Source organism: Aotus nancymaae, unplaced genomic scaffold (assembly GCF_030222135.1).
Source record: "Aotus nancymaae isolate 86718 unplaced genomic scaffold, 86718_ANA_hifiasm-v0.15.2.pri h1tg000014l, whole genome shotgun sequence".
Classification (NCBI taxonomy): Eukaryota; Metazoa; Chordata; class Mammalia; order Primates; family Aotidae; genus Aotus; species Aotus nancymaae.
Window position 1 is genome coordinate 73970600 of NW_026988425.1, and position 19983 is coordinate 73990582.

The 19983-nt window shown below is 34.9% G+C and overlaps 1 protein-coding gene across 4 annotated transcripts in view; it reads right to left on the reverse strand.

Moving 5' to 3' along the window:
- Positions 1-19983, reverse strand: part of SSBP2 (single stranded DNA binding protein 2) — a 336503-nt gene that overhangs the window by 236514 nt on the left and 80006 nt on the right. For all 4 annotated transcript variants that reach the window (XM_012477556.3, XM_012477555.3, XM_012477552.2 and 1 more), the window contains exon 2: positions 5485-5557. In XM_012477556.3, the coding sequence (XP_012332979.2) occupies positions 5485-5557 (73 nt within the window). The remainder of the gene's footprint in view (positions 1-5484; positions 5558-19983) is intronic.

Here is a 19983-nt window from a genome sequence, read left to right on the forward strand (position 1 = left end):
AAACACTAAGCACCCAATAAAGCCTCACAGATACCGGAGAAGACTTGCGACAACCTACAATATTAGCGATTAGAGCTGGAGCCATTTTGATAGAAAGGGTAATACCAGACAGTAGGATTATGGGCATCCAAGTGACAGACACTTGGAACACACATGTACACATCAGGCATATGTTTATGCCTCTATTTTTTTAAATAAGAAACTATAGAAGATAGAAAAAAGTTGGCCAAGATTTTTAAAAATAACACTTTTGAGCATTTACTATATACCAGGCACTATTATAAGCAATGTACATATACTAACTCATTTAAACCACAGCATAATTAAAGTGCTGTTACAATTATCATCATTTTATACTAGGAAACTGAGTAAGTAAATAAGATGTAGAATGTAATTTAAACCAAGGATGTCTGGCCCAAAGCAAATTGCTTTTACCTCCTGTACTGTATTGCCTCAAAATCAAAGTTCAAGAGACTGGTTAGGAAATACTAATTAATATTTTCTCTCTTCATATAGGTAAAACACAAACAGTGAGAACAGAATTTTGGAGTCTATGATGCTCAATAATTTAGTAATCCTAATAAAATCTGAAGAAGGAATCCCTTAGATGTTTTTAAACCTCTATTTCAGGCTAACTTAAGACAAGGGCTAGTTATAAACAATGCAAAAATTTTAAGAAAGGGAAAAAAATCTAGAATCTTTACAAAACTTTAATTCTTAATTTCATATGTTAAGGATATTGAGCCTCATTCTGAGACATGAATACCATGCAAAACTTTAAGGAAGAGAGGCTATTATCTTTTTATAATGAAATGATATAACCAGAAAAAGGATAGCTTTTAATGAATCTAAAGTAACAAAAGTTAATGTAGAATTGGAAAGAAGATTCCTTAGCATTCTGTTTGTAATTATTAAATGTTGAAAAATAACAAAGATAAAGCAAAGAAAGGGCTTTGTATTGAGAATATTTCTAAATAATATTCCATTTTCTCCCCTTAAAATGAAAAGCCACATAAACTATATTTTGGATTCTGGTAGTGGTTTAAAATCTATCATGAATCAGAGGCCACACTGAGCTAGTTGGCACAAACTAGTTAGAGAAATGTTTTGGTTTCTATTGTTAGGCATTTTTTCATTTAATTAAGGAAAAAAATGACTGGATTAATAAGTGTACCCCACTTTTCTGACTGATAACAAAACCATCAAGAGCAGTCTAATTTCTGATAACCCAGGTCAAGGGCATTTTTAGAAAATCAAGATTGGGCAGCTGAGATCACATCTTGCTTGTTCAGATGATGGCTGGAGTTCCAGTTGGCCTTCTCACAACTTCACCCAAAAGAACAAGCCTATACTAATGACAGAAGTGACCCAGCACGGTAAAACCTGATTGAGAAGAGCTCATTAACATCACGGTCATTTGTAGCCTCATCCATCCAGAGGGAGAATGTCAAATTTGGAAGTAGTAGTCTACTTTGTCTTGAACCAGGGTGAGAACATTGGACAATGTTATAATTGATAATAATTGGTACCATTTCAATCATTTCCTTTTTATTATAATAACCAACTCAAATAAGTTGGTCTCCCTATTTTACATTCCTGTAAAACTATTTTGATTTAGGTAAAAACCTGGGGGTAGACTAGAAAGGATTTCTAGTCTTTAGGTAAGACTGTTTTCTTACTACTCAGACTAGTTAAGAAGTCATTCTAAATAAGCAGCCTTAATTAAGTTTTCCACCTGAGTCAAGAGAAACTCAGAGAGAAAGCAACCCTAAACGGGGTATTCTCCTTTTTTTAACCATCCACAGAGAGGGGGAAAAGGCACCAAGACAGCAGAGTACAAACCTAATGATGTCATTTTCTTTTTTTAACTTTAAAACCTTCAAAGGCTCCCTTTTGCCAAAGATAAAATCCAACTTCCTGGCATGTATGCAAAAGTCTTCGTGCACAGGTCCCTGTAGAATATACTGTCAGCTTAGATGAAACCCTGGGAAAACCTTTCTAGGAAAAGCTCCTTCTAAGGTAGAGAGGGGAGGAGAGTTTAGGCAGATGGAATATGCCATTGAGTAAATAGCCTAGATGACAGAAGCCCTACGGTATACAGGAAACCCAAGCAACTAAATACTGTGGAACGTAAAATATGAGGGAAGAAATAGCAAACTATTGTAATTTAACCAAATGAAATTACCAAAAACTCTCGGATATACTCGGCAATGGCTTATCACAAATCTATCTCCAGGCTCCCATCTTTTAAGTTCAGATAATTTAAGAGAACGTATTTTCTCTTTCCTTTTATTTTTAATAACTGTGCAAATAATATATGTATTCCTTGTTTAAAAGAATTCTACGACTAAGGATAAAATCCCTTTGATCCCTTTAATGTCCCCACTCCCAGAAACAACTAGTCTGCCATGTATATTCATTCAGAACTTTTCCTATACTTTACATTCATAAATATGTACCCACAAAAATATACAGCATTACTTTATGATCTAGAGTTTCCAGATACATGGCATAATTTGGCTTCCTTCTTTTTCTAGATAATGTTTTGGAAGTCTATCTACATAAGTCCAAATAGATCTAACTTATTATTTTACATTATGAAAAACTTAACAGCTCAATTAATTTAGCCATTACCCTACATTGGTTATTTAGGTATTGAGAATGCATTTTTACAGTGCCGTTCAGAGTTTGGCAACCTAGAAAGTAAAGAATAGTTCTGAAAATCACATACACTCATCTCCAAAGTCCAGAATAATGTGTCTTCTTGGTGATAACAGTTTGTTTTCAGTTTAACTGACACCTCTTTTGAAAGTGACGGAGACTAATAATTCAGAGAAATCCTCAGTTTTGTATTCCAAATGCAGCCAGAGAAAATAAAATAATGATAAATGCTTGTCAATATGTGTGAATCTCTTCTGAAAGTCTAATTTCATTTCCACCAAATAGTCCTAGAAATTCTGTATATAGATTTTCCACTGAGCGCAAAGCCTAGGAGTCTAGTATCTAGTTATTTGCTCAAGCCAATAATCTATTTGAATCCAAATACCTAAAATTCCTTGAATAAGTTAGCAACAGTTTTCTTTTTTGATGAGGTTTAATAATCACTGTATCTAATATCTTATAATGTTGATAAGAAAATAAAGTTTTGGGAACCCCTGAGGATTAAGCAAAGTGAACCAATTTGAAATGGTCCTTGATACAAGGAAAGAGATCATTAAATCTTTTCATTAAGTTCCTACTGCAATAAAACAAAAATTCAAAATTTCCATAGTCCACTATAGATTCTTTTAAATACTCTGTAAGTTGACAGTGGTTAAGAATACAAAAAGACATCCTTTTTGCAATCTCAATCACTTCTATAATATCAGTGAATGTGACTTAGAAAGGTCATAGCCCTAAGTCTTCTAATTAATGATTTAATTAAACATAGATACAACAAATTTTTGTTTTGATTTGAATAAACTTTTGAAATCAAAATTTTATTATACTGCATATATTCCTTCTATAGTAAAACAAGTTCTTACATGTTCTGACCAAACCTCTAAAATTCCTTATCTGCAAATAAGCCCTACAAATTTACGTATACTAATTAATTAGAAATAAGACTGGGGGTTGTGTGCGTTTGTTTACTTTTGAGGAGCAGTTGAATCTCAAGAAGGCTATACCTCAGGTAGGGAACTACTGGCAATGAGTTGTCTGTTGTGCTCCTGACGTGCTGGGGACCAAACCGGTGAGATCACCAGAGATGATATAATTTCAAGCAGCACTATCCAACAGAAATAGGAACATGGGCCACAAATAAGACCCACATGTAGAATTTAAAATTTTTTTATTTTGTAATTTTTATGGGTACATAGTAGTACATATATTTATGGGGTACGTATTTTGATACAGGAATACAATGTGCTATCATCTAATTTAAAGCTTTTAATAGCAACATTTAAAAAGAAAAGGCAAAATTAATTTTATTTTACCTAATATAGGCAAAAAAGAAAAGAAAAATATTTTATTTTTCTTAAATAAAAAAAAAATTTTATTAAGGTAAAACATTTTACCTTAAAAAGAAAAGGTAAAATATTTTATTTTACCTAATATAGGCAAAATATTATCACTGCAATGACCAAAATTTTTAAATTATTAATGATATTTTATATGCTTTTGTTCACACTGTCTTCAAAATCCAGTGTGTACTTCACACATATAGCACTTCTTAATTGGATTAGTCATATTTCAAGTACTCAAAAATCCATATATGGCTAGTGTTTATAATATTAGACAGCACAGATATAGAGGAAAAACAAAAACACTGGAATTAACATAGACCTGAGTCTGAATTCTAGTTCCACACTAACTAAGCTCTGTGACCGTGAGTCAGTTATATAAACACTTTGAGCCCTGTTGTTCTCATCAATAAAACAGAAATAATATAACTTGCTTTGCAAATTTCTTATAAGAATCAGAGATAATATATGTAAAATACCTTGGCAGATTGTGTGCCTGGCACATAACAGAGTTCAATAAAATCCTCATCAACCTCATAGACGGGAGACAAAGAAGAACCATTGTAAGAAAGGTCAAATCCCAATCAACCTAGGTGCCTATCAGTGGTGGATTAGAGGAAGATGAGGTACATATAGACCATGGAATACTACACAGACTAAAAAAGAATGAAATTATTGTCTTTTTGAGCAAGATGGATCAAGCTGGAGGCCATAATACTAAACAAATTAACACAGGAACAAAAAACCAAATACTGCAAATTCTCACTTCTAAGTGGGAGCTAAACACTGAGCACACATTGACATGAACATGAGAACACTAGACACTACAGACTAGAGGTGAGAGGGAGGGAGGGGAGCATGGACGGCAAACTACCTATTGGCTGCTATGCTTACTACCTGATGAGATGATCTATACCCCAAACCTCAGCAGCACGTAATATGCCCATGTAACAAACCTGCACATGTACCCCCTTATCCGAAATAAAAGTTGAAACTTTTTAAAAGAAAGAAAGTCAAGGTGGAGAAGAGAAAGAGAAGAATTTGAAATAAGGTTATCAAAACGCTTTCTAACTAAAATCAATTAGCTATTATCCATACAAAATGAAAACAAACAAAACCCACATTTTCCAAAATTATGATATTGTCAGAACTAGAGATATGGTGGAGGGTTTATAACTCTCACAAATCTTTTAAAGCAAATTTTTAAAATTTGGTTTCTTGATTATTGTTGTCATGCTAATATTACTTTCCATTTCTAAAAGGAGAAAATGGCTGGTCAGTTGACTAGAAGGTTTAGTGGCACAGAAGTGGCATTTTGAGATAAAAATGTTTATACATAATCTACTTATACTATGTATACTGATAACTGAGAATTCACTATATAATACATAACAATAAAACTTTTTTCAAATAATTGTTATAGTATGTTTTTCATTAATTTATATGAGACCAAAATGCAATACAGAAAATATATACAACGTACCTCTGATAAAAATGTTTGGGCTGATTTCTGAGCTCCTACATGGAGCAGATATTCATATACGTAGAGTGCTAACCTGGAAAACAAATAAAATATTTATTGAGAAGAAGAATATTAAAATTCATTCTTTAAATAATGTACATATTGGCTGGGCATGGTGGCTCATGCCTGTAATCCCAGCACTTTGGAAGGCTGAGGTGGGTGGATCATGAGGTCAGGAGTTCAAGATCAGCCTGGCCGACATGGTGAAACCCCGTCTCTACCAAAAACACAAAAATTATCTGGGTGTGGTGGCGGGAACCTGTAATCCCAGCCACTTGGGAAGCTGAGGCAGGAGAATCGTTTGAACCCAGAGGCAAAAGCTGCAGTGAGCCAAGATGGCGCCACTGCACTCCAGCCTGGGTGACAGGGTAAGACTCCATCTCAAAAAAAAAAAAAAATGCACATATCTTCTTTCCATTGCTGAAATATTTTACACGCTAACAGTGACCAAAAATAAATCCTTCCCATACCATTTCAATAGGAATTATTAATAATACATGCATGTTCAGAAAGAACTTAAACTAATTAAAAATAGCACATGAAGAAAAAGACAAATATATCTTTTCTTGGCAAGAAATATATAGAGATTTTTTTCTTGAATGATCTCACTTATCAGCTCATTCTCTTTGCTGTATCTACTATTAATAATCTCTAAATTCCATTTGAAGGCACAATTACCTTTCATTAGTAAAAGAAATAAATTAAGTTGGTGGACTTTCCCAACACTTTATGTCTGCCCTTCAATCTGTTTGGCGAATGTTAAATATTCTAGCTGTTTGTAGAACCATATGCCAAAACTTGTGTTGAATATCCATTTTAATATTTGCTCAGCAACTTCTCCTTATTTTTTAGATTTGTTAAACCGGTAATACTTTAGTTTATAAGGCATTCAAATTCACAGCAAACTACAGCATTATGTAAACTTTAAAGATATCAGATCGTATTAAGCATATGGGAGCTTACAGTTTAAAGGTTAACAAAATTAAGTATACATTTATAGCTCAAATATAGAATGTTGAATGTGTTGTATACACAAACTGCTCTCATTATCTTGTGGATTCAGAATTTTTAGGCTACACCATGTGGCTCAATTTCAGTTTAGCTGTTAACAAAATATTATTCATAAACCCAAATTAGTCTGAGGCAGTATTTTTAATGATATTTTGGACCAATGCCCAGATAGCTCACAACAGTTCAGTTTCTACTACACTATATTTACCAATATTGAGCCAGGTTTACAGTAAACAATACAATGTAACAATAACCACAATTCTGTATAGTTGTACCATTTCTCTTGCCAAGCAAACTTTTGACTGTTAAAGATTGATGGCATTTACAAAAATGAGTATTTTCTTTATTTTCATGAAAACATATCATGCATCTGTCATGAAAAGAGAAAGCGTGTACAAATTCAGTCGCTCTGTCCATTTAATTTTTTCCCCATTCCAAAGTTGCCAATTGGTAAAAAGAGAGTTATTCTGTAGCTACTAAGCACCTTGAGAGAGTAGACTTGTTAAAGTTACTCACAATTGACAGTGAGGATGAATGTAATTTAGAAACATCTCGTAACATATTCAAACTGAATGACACTTCCTAGATCAGTGCTTCTCAACTCTTTTTCCTACCCTAACACAATAAGGGATCTAGCAGGCTCCTTTCAGTAGCATAGCAGTATCTCCCTCTGTAAGTATGGCTTATCACCCAAAGTACATCATAAGGGATACAGGAAATTGGAATATTTCTGTAGTTTCAAACAAACAATCCTGCTGGTGATTCTTACCACACATTCTTCAAACACATACCCCACACCTTGTTCCCTCCACTAGTGACACTCAATTCTATCACATGATTCAGTACCCATGATGGCAAATTTTGTCTTGGAAAATGAGAATATTTGTAAAATCTTCTTGGATAGACTGGAGCCTCAAAATTGCCTGCCAGTGGCAGTCCTGTCCTACTGCCTGAGCAAAACATAGCCTCAGGTAACTTCATCTGGCTTGTAAACCTTGGGCCTAGAGACAAACCAGTTGTTAGGAAAGCAATCCTGGCCTAAGTAAAAGGCTGAACAATAAAGGTGGCCCACCAAGGTTGGGGAGTTTGAAAGTGAGAGGCACAGAGTGAATGAAGCAGGGGCACCATCACAGGCCTGGTAGGGAGAGAACAGACCTCAGAACAGTGAAGGCCAGAGTACCTCTGTGGCTGTGTCCTTTCAATAAACCCCATTCCTTTAAGATAAGTGAGTTACTTCCTTGTAATGTCTTCTTTTTCATATTAATGGGGGTAATATATTTCTTCTAAGTTTTCCTTACCTAAGTAACAAAAAGGATACCTCTTTACAAGTAAAATTAAAAGTGATAGCTCCCACTTTCTCTCTAAGTCTAAAACAGTGATTCAAAAACCTATATTGGAAGGGACTGAGAAAAATGGGGGGTAAGGGTTTCTACTGGAGATTCTCAAGTATCTTCCAAGGGTGTAAGCCCATCCTCCTACCATTAGAATCTGTGCTGTAGCAGCTCATTGTTACCAAGAGGGTGATAAAGTGGGACTAGGCTGAGAAAACCTCTTTATAATGCTACCTCATATATTCGTGTTCTGCAATCTCCTTTGAACAAAATTAATGCTCCTCAGGCAATCGGAATCTATGCTCCAAAAAGTGTCAGGTAGTAATGCATGGGTGAACAACTAATTAACTCTACTGCCATGATGACTCCATAATACATGATCAGCAATCTCCTTTTTTTTTTTTTAATTTTCATAGGTTTTTGGGTAACAGGCAGTGTTTGGTTACATGAGTAAGTTCTTTAGTGGTGATCTGTGAGATTTTGGTGCATGCATTACCCCAACAGTATATACTGTACCCAATTTGTTGTCTTTTATCCCTTACCCCCCTCCCACCCTTTCCCCCAAGTCCATTGTATCATTCTTTTTTTATTATTATACTTTAAGTTCTGGGATAATATGTGCTGAACATACAGGTTACATAGGTATACACATGCCATGGTGGTTTGCTGCACCCATCAACCCATCATCTACATTAGCTATTTCTCCTAATCCTATCCCTCTTCTAGCCCCTCAACCCCGACAGGTCCTGGTATGTGATATTCTATGTGTTCTCATTGTTTGACTCCCACTTACGAGTGAGAACATGAGGTGTTTGGTTTTCTGTTCCTGTGTTAGTTTGCTGAGAATGATGGTTTCCAGCTTCATCCATGTCCCTGCAAACGACACAAACTCTTCCCTTTATATGGCTGCATAGTATTCCATGGTGTATATGTGCCACATTTTCTTTATTCAGTCTATCTTTGATGGGCATTTGGGTTGGTCCAAGTCTTTGCTTTGTGAATAGGGCTGCAATAAACATACATGTGCATGTGTCTTTATAGTAGAATGATTTATAATCCTTTGAGCATATACCCAATAATGGGATTGCTGGGTCAAATGATATTTCTGATTCTAGATTCTTGAGGAATCGCCACACTGTCTTCCACAATGGTTGAACTAATTTACACTCCCAACAACAGTGTAAGAGCATTCTATTTCTCCATATCCTCTTCAGTATCTGTTGTTTACTGACTTTTTAATGGTTGCCGTTCTAACTGGTGTGAGGTAGTATCTCGTTGTTTTGATTGGCATTTCTCTAATGACCAGTGATGATGAGCTTTTTCTCATATGTTTCTTGGCCACACAAATGTCTTCTTTTTTTTTTTTTTTCTTTTTTTTTGAGATGGAGTTTCACTCTTGTTACCTAGGCTGGAGACAAATGTCTTCCTTTGAGAAGTATCTGTTCATATCCTTCACCCATCTTTTGATGGGGTTATTTCTTTCTTGTAAATTTGTTTAAGTTCCTTGTAGATTCTAGATATTAGTCCTTTGTTAGATGGATAGAACCAATCTCCAATATTTTAATTATCACCTCTGTGCATAGGATTTTCCAAAGCTATCCCTGTAGCACTATCCTCTGTCCCAAGTTCCAAACCTGCTTCTCCAAACTAAACTGTTTGAAGTTTGGTGCTTTTTGCTTTGTTTTGTTTTTTTGAGACAGGGTCTTGCTCTATCATCTGGCTGGAGTGCACTGGTGTGATCATAGCCAAGTTCCTGCCTGCCTCAGCCTCTCGAGTAGCTTGAACTACAGGCACACACCACCACATATGACTAATTTTTAATTTTTTTTTGGTAGAGACAAGGTCTTGCTATGTTGCCAACGCTGGTCCCAAACTCCTAGACTCAAGAGTTCCTCCTGCCTAGGCTTCCCATAGTGCTGATAATATAGGCATGAGTGACTGGGCCTGGCCAGTTTGTTTCTAAAAATATGTTTCTCTCTTAAATTGACCATGTCTAAAGTTAAATTCACCTTCTCCATCTGTTTTCATAATACCTGTATTCACCTTGAATGGAATAGTTCCCTCATGTGTCAAATGGGAGGACTAACATTTTGCTTGTATTGTCAAAAGGATTAGAAAGCACAGTAAGTAATAACAATTTTATAATTCTGGCCAATAATGAAATCATGTATTGGATTCTAAGGACACCATCTCTCCCACATTTGCCATTCCTTTCTTTCCTCCTTCCTGCTCTGGAGGAACCATCAGGAGTCACAGCAAGAGCAGGAGCTATCACATTTGCTGTAGCTTCAGATATAGATACCATGTATTTCCCATTAGCTCCCCAACAAATAGGCATTGGTCCACCAGAAATAAAAATCCAGAAAGTACTGGGGGGAAAGCCCTGTAATAAAAGATGCTGTCTGAACACAAATGATTCTGGCAGTGAAGAGTGACACTTTCCATTCATGCAGGTAAATCACAGCTTGGCATCCTGTCTAGCCATGTGAAATCACCAAACATAAGAAGGCAACATTTTGAGGAGGACACAGTGGCTGATGCCTGGGAATAATCCCAGCACTTTGGAAGGCTGAGGCAGGAAGATAGCTTGAGCCCTGGAGTTTGAGACAAACCTGGGCAACATAGTAAGATCTCATCTCTAAAATATATATATTTTTTAATATATATTTATTATATAATACATATTTATATAATAAATATTTATATTTATTATATATATTTATAATATAAATATATGTATTATATATAATAAATACATGTATTATATATATATAATATATATATATATTTATATTTTAAAAATTAGCCAAGTGTGATGGCACACACCTGCAGTCCCATTGATTTGGGAGGCTGAGGCAGGAGGATCACCTTAGCCCAGGAGTTCAAGGCTGCAGTGAGCTATGATGGCATCATTGTCCTCCAATATAAACAACAAAGCCAGATCTTATGTCTTAATAAAAACATGAAAAGAAAGAAAAAGGCAACATTTGGATTACTGAACAGTGAAAATTTAAAGATAAATATTGAATACACAAATATTTAAACAGTAATATTTTCGAATTAACATTTTCCTTTTCCTTTCTATGATTTTTAAGAAATTTAAGTACTTTATTAAAATACAGAATGGCTATTTAGCACAGCAGCTTATGTGATTGAAATACATAGAAACAAATTAACAAATACAGTAAGAGTAAGCTGCAAAAAGTAGAACCAGTCTTTTTTTTTAAAACATTGATTAATGAAAAAGCCTATCAATGATTCATGGATCATATATCTTTAAATTATCTTCATTTCATTCTAATTTTAAACTATATCAATGACCAAGTCATCAAAATAATGACCCACAATTCTAGGGAGGGAGCCAAAGCCAGAAATGCAAAATATATCTGCTACAGCTCAACACCTTCTTTACTCCTTAACGAAGGTAGAGATTAAGATGGGAAGAACACAGAGAAGAGCCAAAGCCTGAGGTCATTATATAACAGTTACACATGTGATGCACACTAGACTCACTGTCCCTCAACTACATACACATGCACTCGCAACTGCAATGGGAGGCAGACTGGACACAACAACCAAGTGATAAAATTCCACAATTCGAATTGTATCAGTCTCCAGGTCTGACAGTAAAATCTCCTTCAGCGAGGCTTCATGAATTCAATATCTATAGTAATTTGGATTAGAATAGGTCTTCAGTTCAATCTCCTATATTTTAAGAGTGGGAGGGCCCCACTTACTCTTTATTTTGCACATGATTCTAACAAAAGACAGTTTTTTTAAATTAAAAAATATACAATTAGAAGGGAATTAAAGATATATTTTAAAAAAACGTTTTTTGAGACAAAGACTCCCTCTGTCACCAGGCTGGAGTACAGTGGCGTGGTCTCAGCTCACTGCAACCTCTGCCTCCCGGGTTCAAGTGATTCTCCTGCCTCAGTCTCCCAAGCAGCTAGGACTAGAGGTGCATGCCACCATGCCCAGCTAATTTTTGTATTTTTAGTAGAGGTGGGGTTTCACCATGTTGGCCAGGTTGGTCAACTCAATCTCTTGACCTCATGATCTGCCCACCTCAGCCTCTCAAAGTGCTGGGATTACAGACATGAGCCATTGTGCCTGGCCGGATATATAAAAATTAAGAAATACATAAAAGTGTTCAACTGCTGTCCCTACAAAAATAAAATTAAAAAGCAATAAAGAACTGAGAAAATAGGATCTGCAATCCTATTTAATATAGACATATTTGTGTCAAGGCTAATATGTTTAATATATAAAGAGCACAAATAAAATGACATGTCAGAATATGAAGACCTATGAAGATCTTAATTTTCAAATAATGACCAAAGTATGAAAATGAAGAATGGTTACATATAGTCAGTAAGTAACTCCAAAAAAAGAAGTTCAACCTCCTAGTGATAAAAAGAATTTTAAATTTTCACTAATGAATGCAGCAAAGACTTTAGAAACATTAAAGCATTCAGTGCCTATAAGAGTGAAATGTGGAAGTGTAAATGGTACAGCTTTTCAGGGAAATAATATGGCAATGTAAGAAAGTATTAAGTTTTTTTTTTTAAAAAAGTGCAGACCAGTTTGTATAGTATGCTCTCAACTGTATTACAGAAATATTTTATGTACATACAAGCACTGGAACAAGTTGTTCTCGTGCTTCCTACGCTCATGGAATCATTTGAGTTCAAATCACATCTTTTTGAGACTGGGGGCCTAGAATAAGAGGGAGACTTTTTTACCTTATAACTTTTCTTCTGTTTGATTACTTCCCCTGAGCTTACATTTCCTATTTAGAAAAAAATAAACAAGCAATAAAAAATTAAATACTAAACCTTTACATCCTTTATATCCTAGCAATTTTTATTCTAAAATACTAAAGAATCAGAAAGTCAAACAATTTATAATGATGCTAGGGACAAAACTATAGCAGTGAAAAACTGGCAATCTAAATATCTGAGAAAAGAGGAATAATTAGATTATGATATGTACATGTGATGGGGAAATAATTTTTGCTAAATGTTTAATGATATGAAGAAATGCTCATAATTCATTGTTAAAATTAAAAACTCTCCAATTATATCCAATGTGTGTAGGAAAAGAGCAGAAGGAAATAAGAGTTATAGCTACAGGTAGAAACATTAATAAAAGTAAGAAGTAACAGTAGAAGTCCAACTAGTATGAATGGGGCAGAAAAACTAAGTAAAGCAGTGAAACTAGTATGGGCAACTTGGAGCTGGCCAAATATCCCTGTGCCTCCCTCAGAAGCCCTGATTACAGTACTGTCCTCCAATCAACAATCATAACGGTAGCTTTGTGTCTCCAGTAAAAGAATGAACTTTGTGGCACTCTAAACAAATATCTAAGGTATTTGGCTATATAAAAAAATATTAAAACTCCAGTATATTCTCTACAAATATTTTTTCATCGTTTGTTGTCTGACTTAACTTTAATCAGGTTTTTTGGAGGGAAGGAGCATTTAGCTATTTAAAATAAAAGTTTGAGAACACAACAGCAACTTTATTTTTTAATTGATAAATACAAATTGTATAAAATTTTATTTGTCATATAAATATTTGTAATATAAAACATGATATCTTGATACATGCATACACTGTGAAATGACTAAATCAAGCTAATTCACATATCCATTACCTCACCTATTTATCTTTTCTGTGTGTGGTGAGAACACTTAAAATCTACTCTCTCAGCAACTTTCAAATACATAACACATTGTTATTAATACCTTTAGTCACCACATTACCACATTGTACAACAGATCTCTTGAATGTATTCCTACTATCTAACTAACTGAACTTTTGTTATTTTAGACCAACATCTCCCAAATGCTCCCTACTGCCAGCCCATGGTAACTGCCATTCTATGCTGCTTCCAATGGATTCAATGCTTTTAGCTTCTATACAGTTGGGCCTCTTATCTGTGGGTTCCACATGGTTGGATTCAACCAAGCTGGGATCAAAAATACAAGCATCCCACAGTATCCACAGGGATTGACTCTAATACCCCCATAGATATCAAAATCCACAGATGCTCAAGTCCCTGATGTAAAATGGCATAGAATCTACATATAACCTACACACATTCTCCTGTGTAAGTTAAATCATCTCTAGATTACTCTAATACTCAATACAATGTAAATGCTATGTAAATAGTTATACTGTATTTTTTATGTTGTATTATTTTTTATTGTTCTATGATTTTTTTTCCATACATTTTTTATCCTTGGACGCAGAACCCACAGATAGTAAGGACTGACTGTATAAGTGAGATTATACAGTATCATCTTTCTCTGCCTCAATTATTTCACTTAACATAATATCCTCCAGATTCATCCATGTTTTCAAAAAGACAGGATTTCCCTGATGAACATCAATGCAAAAATCCTCAATAAAATGCTGTCAAACCAAATCCAGCAGCACATCAAAAAGCTTATCTACCACCATCAAGTCGGCTTCATCTCTGGGATGCAAGGCTGGTACAACATTTGCAAATCAATAAATGCAATCCATCACATAAATAGAATCAATGACAAAACCACATGATTATCTTAATAGATGCAGAAAAGGCCTTTGATAAAATTCAACATCTATTCATGTTAAAAACTCTCAATAAATTAGGTATTGATGGAACATACCTCAAAATAATAAGAGCAATTTATGATAAATCCATAGCCAATATCATACTGAATGGGCACAAGTTCGAAGCATTCCCTTTGAAAACTGGCACAAGACAAGGATGCCCTCTCTCACCACTCCTATTCAACAAAGTATTGGAAGTTCTGGCCAGGGCAATCAGGCAAGAGAAAGAAATAAAGTGTATTTAAATAGGAAGAGAGAAGTCTAGTTGTCTTTGTTTGCAGATGACATGACTCTGTATTTAGAAAACCCCATTGTCTCAGCTCCAAAACTCCTTAAGCTGATAAGCAACTTCAGCAAAGTCTCAGGATACAAAATCAATGTGCCAAAATCACAAGCATTCCTAAACACCAACAATAGACAAGTGGAGAGCCAAATCATTAATTAACTCCCATTCACAATTGCTACAAAGGAAATAAAATACCTAGGAATACAAGGGACATGAAGGACCTCTACAAGGAGAAATGCAAACCACTGCTCAAAGAAATAAGAGAGGACACAAACAAATGGAAAAACATTCCATGCTTATGGCTAGGAAGAATCAATATCATGAAAATGGCCATACTGCCCAAAGTAATTTATAGATGCAATGCTATTCCCATCAAGCTACCATTGACTTTCTTCACAGAACTAGAAAAAAACACTTTAAATTTCATATGAAACTAAAAAAAAGCCCACATAGCCAAGACAATCCTAAGCAAAAAGAACAAAGCTAGAGGCATCATGCTACCAGACTTCAAACTATACTTCAAGGCTACAATAACCAAAACAACATGGTACTGGTACCAAAACAGAGATATAGACCAATGGAAAAGAACAGATACCTCAGAAATAACATCACACATCTACAACGATCTGATCTTTGACAAACCTGGCAAAAACAAGCAATGGGGAAAGGATTCCCTATCTAATAAATGGTGCTGGGAAAACTGACTAATTATATGCAGAAAACTGAAACTGGACCTCTTCCTTACATCTTATACAAAAATTGACTCAAGATGGAGTAAAGACTTAAATGTAACACCCCAAACCATAAAAACCCTAGAAGAAAACCTAGGCAATACCATTCAGGACATAGGCATGGGCAAAGACTTCATGATTAAAACACCAAAAGAAATGGAAACAAAAGCCAAAATTGACAAATGGGACCTAATATAACTAAAGAGCTTCTTCACAGCAAAAGAAACTATCATCAGAGTGAACAAGCAACCCACAGAATGGGAGAAAACTTTTGCAATCTACCCATATGACAAAGGTCTAATATCCAGAATCTACAAGGGACTTAAACAAGTATACAAGAAAAAAACAACTCCATCAAAAAGTGGGCAAAGTATACGAACAGACCTTTCCCAAAGAAGACATTTATGCGGCCAAAAAACATAGAAGAAAAGCTCATCATCACTGGTCATTAGAGAAATGCAAATCAAAACCACAATGAAATACCATCTCATACCAGTCAGAATGGCCATCATTAAAAAGTCAGGAGACAACAGATGCTGGTGAGGCTGTGGAGAAACAGGAACACTTTTATACTGTTGGTGGGAGTGTAAATTAGTTCAACCATTCTGGAAGACAGTGTGATGATTCCTCTAGAATCTAAAACTAGAAATACCATTTGACCTAGCAATCCCATTACTGGGTATAAACACAAAGAATTATAAATCATTCTACTATAAAGACATATGTACATGTATGTTTACTGAAATACTATTTACAATAGCAAAGACTTGGAACCAACACAAATGCCCATCAAAGATAGACTGAATAAAGAAAATGTGGCACATATACACCATAAAATACTTATGCAGCCATAAAAAAGAATGAGATCATGTTCTCTGCAGGGACACAGATGAAGCTGGAAGCCATCATTCTCAGCAAACTAACACAGGAAAAGAAAACCAAACACTGCACATGCTCACTCATAAGTGGGAGTTGAACAATGAGAACACATGGACACAGGGAGGGGAACAACATACACTGGAGCCTGTCAGGGGTTGGAGAGCAACGGAAGGGAGAGCATTAGGACCAATACCTATTGAATGCGGGGCTTAAAATCTAGTTGACAGGTTGATAGGTGCAGCAAAACACCATGGCACATGTATACCTATATTAAAAATCTACACATTCTGAACATGTATTACAGAACTTAAAGTAAAATTTAAAAAACAAATTTGCATAACAACAGGATTTCCTTCTTTTTAAAGGTTGAATAGCATTCCCAATGAACATGGGAATGCAGCTATCTCTTTGACATATTAATTTCATTCCCAGTGCATATATATAGTGGGATTGCTAGATCATATGGTAGTTCTATTTTTAATTTTTTTGAGAAACCTCCATACTGTTTTCCATAATAGCTGTACTAATTTATATTCCCACCAACAGTGTACAAGGGTTCCCTTTCATCCACATCCTCACCAACACTTAGCTCTTGTGTTTTGTTATAATAGCCATTCTAACAGATACCAAGTGATACCTCATTTGGGTTTTAATTTGCATTTCCCTGATAATTAGTGACACTGAGCATTTTTTTCATATACTTCTTGGCCATTTGTATCTTTTATTTTGAGAAATTTCTATTCGTGTCCTTTGCCAACTTTGTAATTGGGTTATTTGTATTCTTGCTATTGAGTTGTCTGAGTTCCTTTATATATTTTGGGTATTAATCCCTTATGAGAGGTTTGGTTTGTAAATATTTTTCTCCCAATTCCTAGGTTGTCTCCTCACTCTGAGATTGTTTCTTTTGCAGAAGCTTTTTAGTTTTATATTATACCACTTACCTACTTTTGCTTTTGTTGCCTATGCTTTTGGGGTCATATCCATGAAATCATTGTGAAAAGCAATGTCATGAAGCTTTTCACCCATGTTTTCTTCTAGTACCGCTATGGTTTCCAGTCTTATGTTTAAGTCTTCAGTCTATTTTGAGTTTGATTTTTGTCTGTAGTATGAGATGAGGGTCTAATTTCATTCTTCTGCATGCAAATATATTACAGAACTTAAATGTATTCATTCAATAAGCACTTAAGTGACTTCTCTGCTTAATTTATAAATTTTAAAATCTGAGAAAATGTCACTGCCATACCACCAAATAAAATTATTTCCAATTAGCCAGGTGCGGTGGCTCGTGCCTGTAATCCCAGGCCTTTGGGAGGCCAAGGTGGGTGGATTACCTGAGGTCAGGAGTTTGAGACTAGCCTAGCCAACATGGTGAAACGCTGTCTCTACTAAAAATACAAAAAATTAGCCGGGTGTGATGGCAGACACCTGTAATCCCAGCCACTTGGGAGGCTGAGGCAAGAGAATTGCTTGAACTTGGGAGGCAGAGGTTGCAGTGAGCCAAGATCACACCACTACACTCCAGCCTCGGCAACAAGAATGAAACTGTCTCAAGAAAAAAAAAATTATTTCCAATTTATCTTATGAAAATTACAACTCCTAAGAAAGAAATCTTAATTCCTACCATTCATATGAACAAAATCTACTAGATGCTTGCCAGTAGGTATTATCTAACAGTACTAGAACAGCTGAACTATTTAACTAATTAGGTATCTACAACAGAGACTGTTATGTAAGTGTCTAAATTACAGATCCTGAACCATTCTTGTAAATGAATGAATGTACAGTCTGGGAAAGAAGTAAAGATTTTACTTCACTCAATTCTTTTTATAGTAGTTGTCTAATTTGAGGTTAAATATAATATAATTGATAGAAAATAAGGAACTGTGGGCAAGATATTAAAAGGAAGTTTTCTAAGACAGTATTGTTGATTTGCAAACAGGTTTACCAAGAAACACATAAATAAAAGGTAAATATTGCTTTTTAATTACCTATTAGCTCACAGCTAATTCCTAACTCTCTTTCTACATATATACATGTCCATATGTATGTATGTATAATACAACTATAACAAATCATTATTTCACAGAAATGAGCTAATAAAATGGCCTAATTTTTAAATCCTTATTTATAGAACAGTTAAAGTAGATAAGAATTTATATCATAAAAAAGATTTCTTAACTCTGTGAACAGGATTCATCGTGTTTCCTTTATATTACATATGCTAGTTATAAAAATGTATGATTTAATATCCATAAAACTTTTCAGAAAATGTACTATATATGTGTACCAGTTGTAGACATTTGATTATGCCTCACAATACTGAGGTACACAGAGTTATGAACTATACATAAATATCATTAGATAAGTGACTATACAATGAGAAGTCCAACTATCAATAAATAGCCACATCTGTCAACCTGACCGTATCATATATCTACTTTTCTACTTAGGTCTGTCTATTACCTATTAAAGAACCTGTCTTTTGCAACCTATCCTTTAATGTTAAAAAAAAAAAAAATGTAGGGTTGAAACTGAAAAGTAGCCATTTAATATGGGAAAACATGCATGCATCTAAAACTTTAGCAATGACAAATAATTTTGTTAGCATTTGCCATTTTCTAACATTCAGCAAGTAAAAAGATTCAAATAAAATAAGGCATACAAATTAATGCATCCCTGTTTGTAATTTTAAAAATCTTTGCGTTAATTCACTGTATGTGTACAGGTAGAGAAGAAACGGTAAAATAACAGCTTCAAAAAATGTCTGTTCCTCACAATGGAGTTTCAGCTCATCTCTTTAGAAACCCAGACCTCTGCCGAACCACATACAGTCTCCAACTTCTAAAACCAAAAATGGAGTCCATGTGTGAGACAGCATCTACCATTTCCTCTAGATTAAACTACGGAATGGGGACACCAATATTAATTCTATTAAATGTAGTTGATGATACAGTTGCTTAGCTTCTTTGCAGTTCTTTGCCTTTGTACTTGTAAACATGAAATTTGTGTATAAATATGAGTGTATTATAAAGTGTGAGATATTGATCTTAAAAAATGGCTGTTCCTAATTTCGCTTGAAATTAAACTACTATAATATACTTTTTCTGTCTTATCTCTGTATATGCTTTTTTAAAATTTTCATTTTTAAAATTTATTATTTTTTTGAGACAGAGTCTCATTCTGTTGCCCAGGCTGGAGTGCAGCAGCGGCATCTCCACTCACTGCAACCTCCACCTTCTGGATCCCAGTGGTTCTCATGCTTCAGCCTCCCAAGTAGTTAGGACTACAGGCATATGTCACCATGCCTGGCTAATTTTTTTTTTCTATTTTTAGTAAAGATGGGGTTTAACCATGTTGGCCAGGCTGGTCTTGAACTCCTGACCTCAAGTGATCTGCCTTCCTTGGCCTCCTAAAGTGCTGGGATTACAGGCATGAGCCACAGCACCTGGCCTCTGTATATACTTCTTTTGGTCTTGTTAATCTCTGTATCTTCAGCTCCTAAAATAGTAGATAACCAACAAATATTTTTGAACACATTAATGACTCTCTCAGACCATGCATAAGGCATTTGTAGACTCCTTTGGTTTCTTCTATTCAAGGCATTGAAGGAAAAAAGTTTA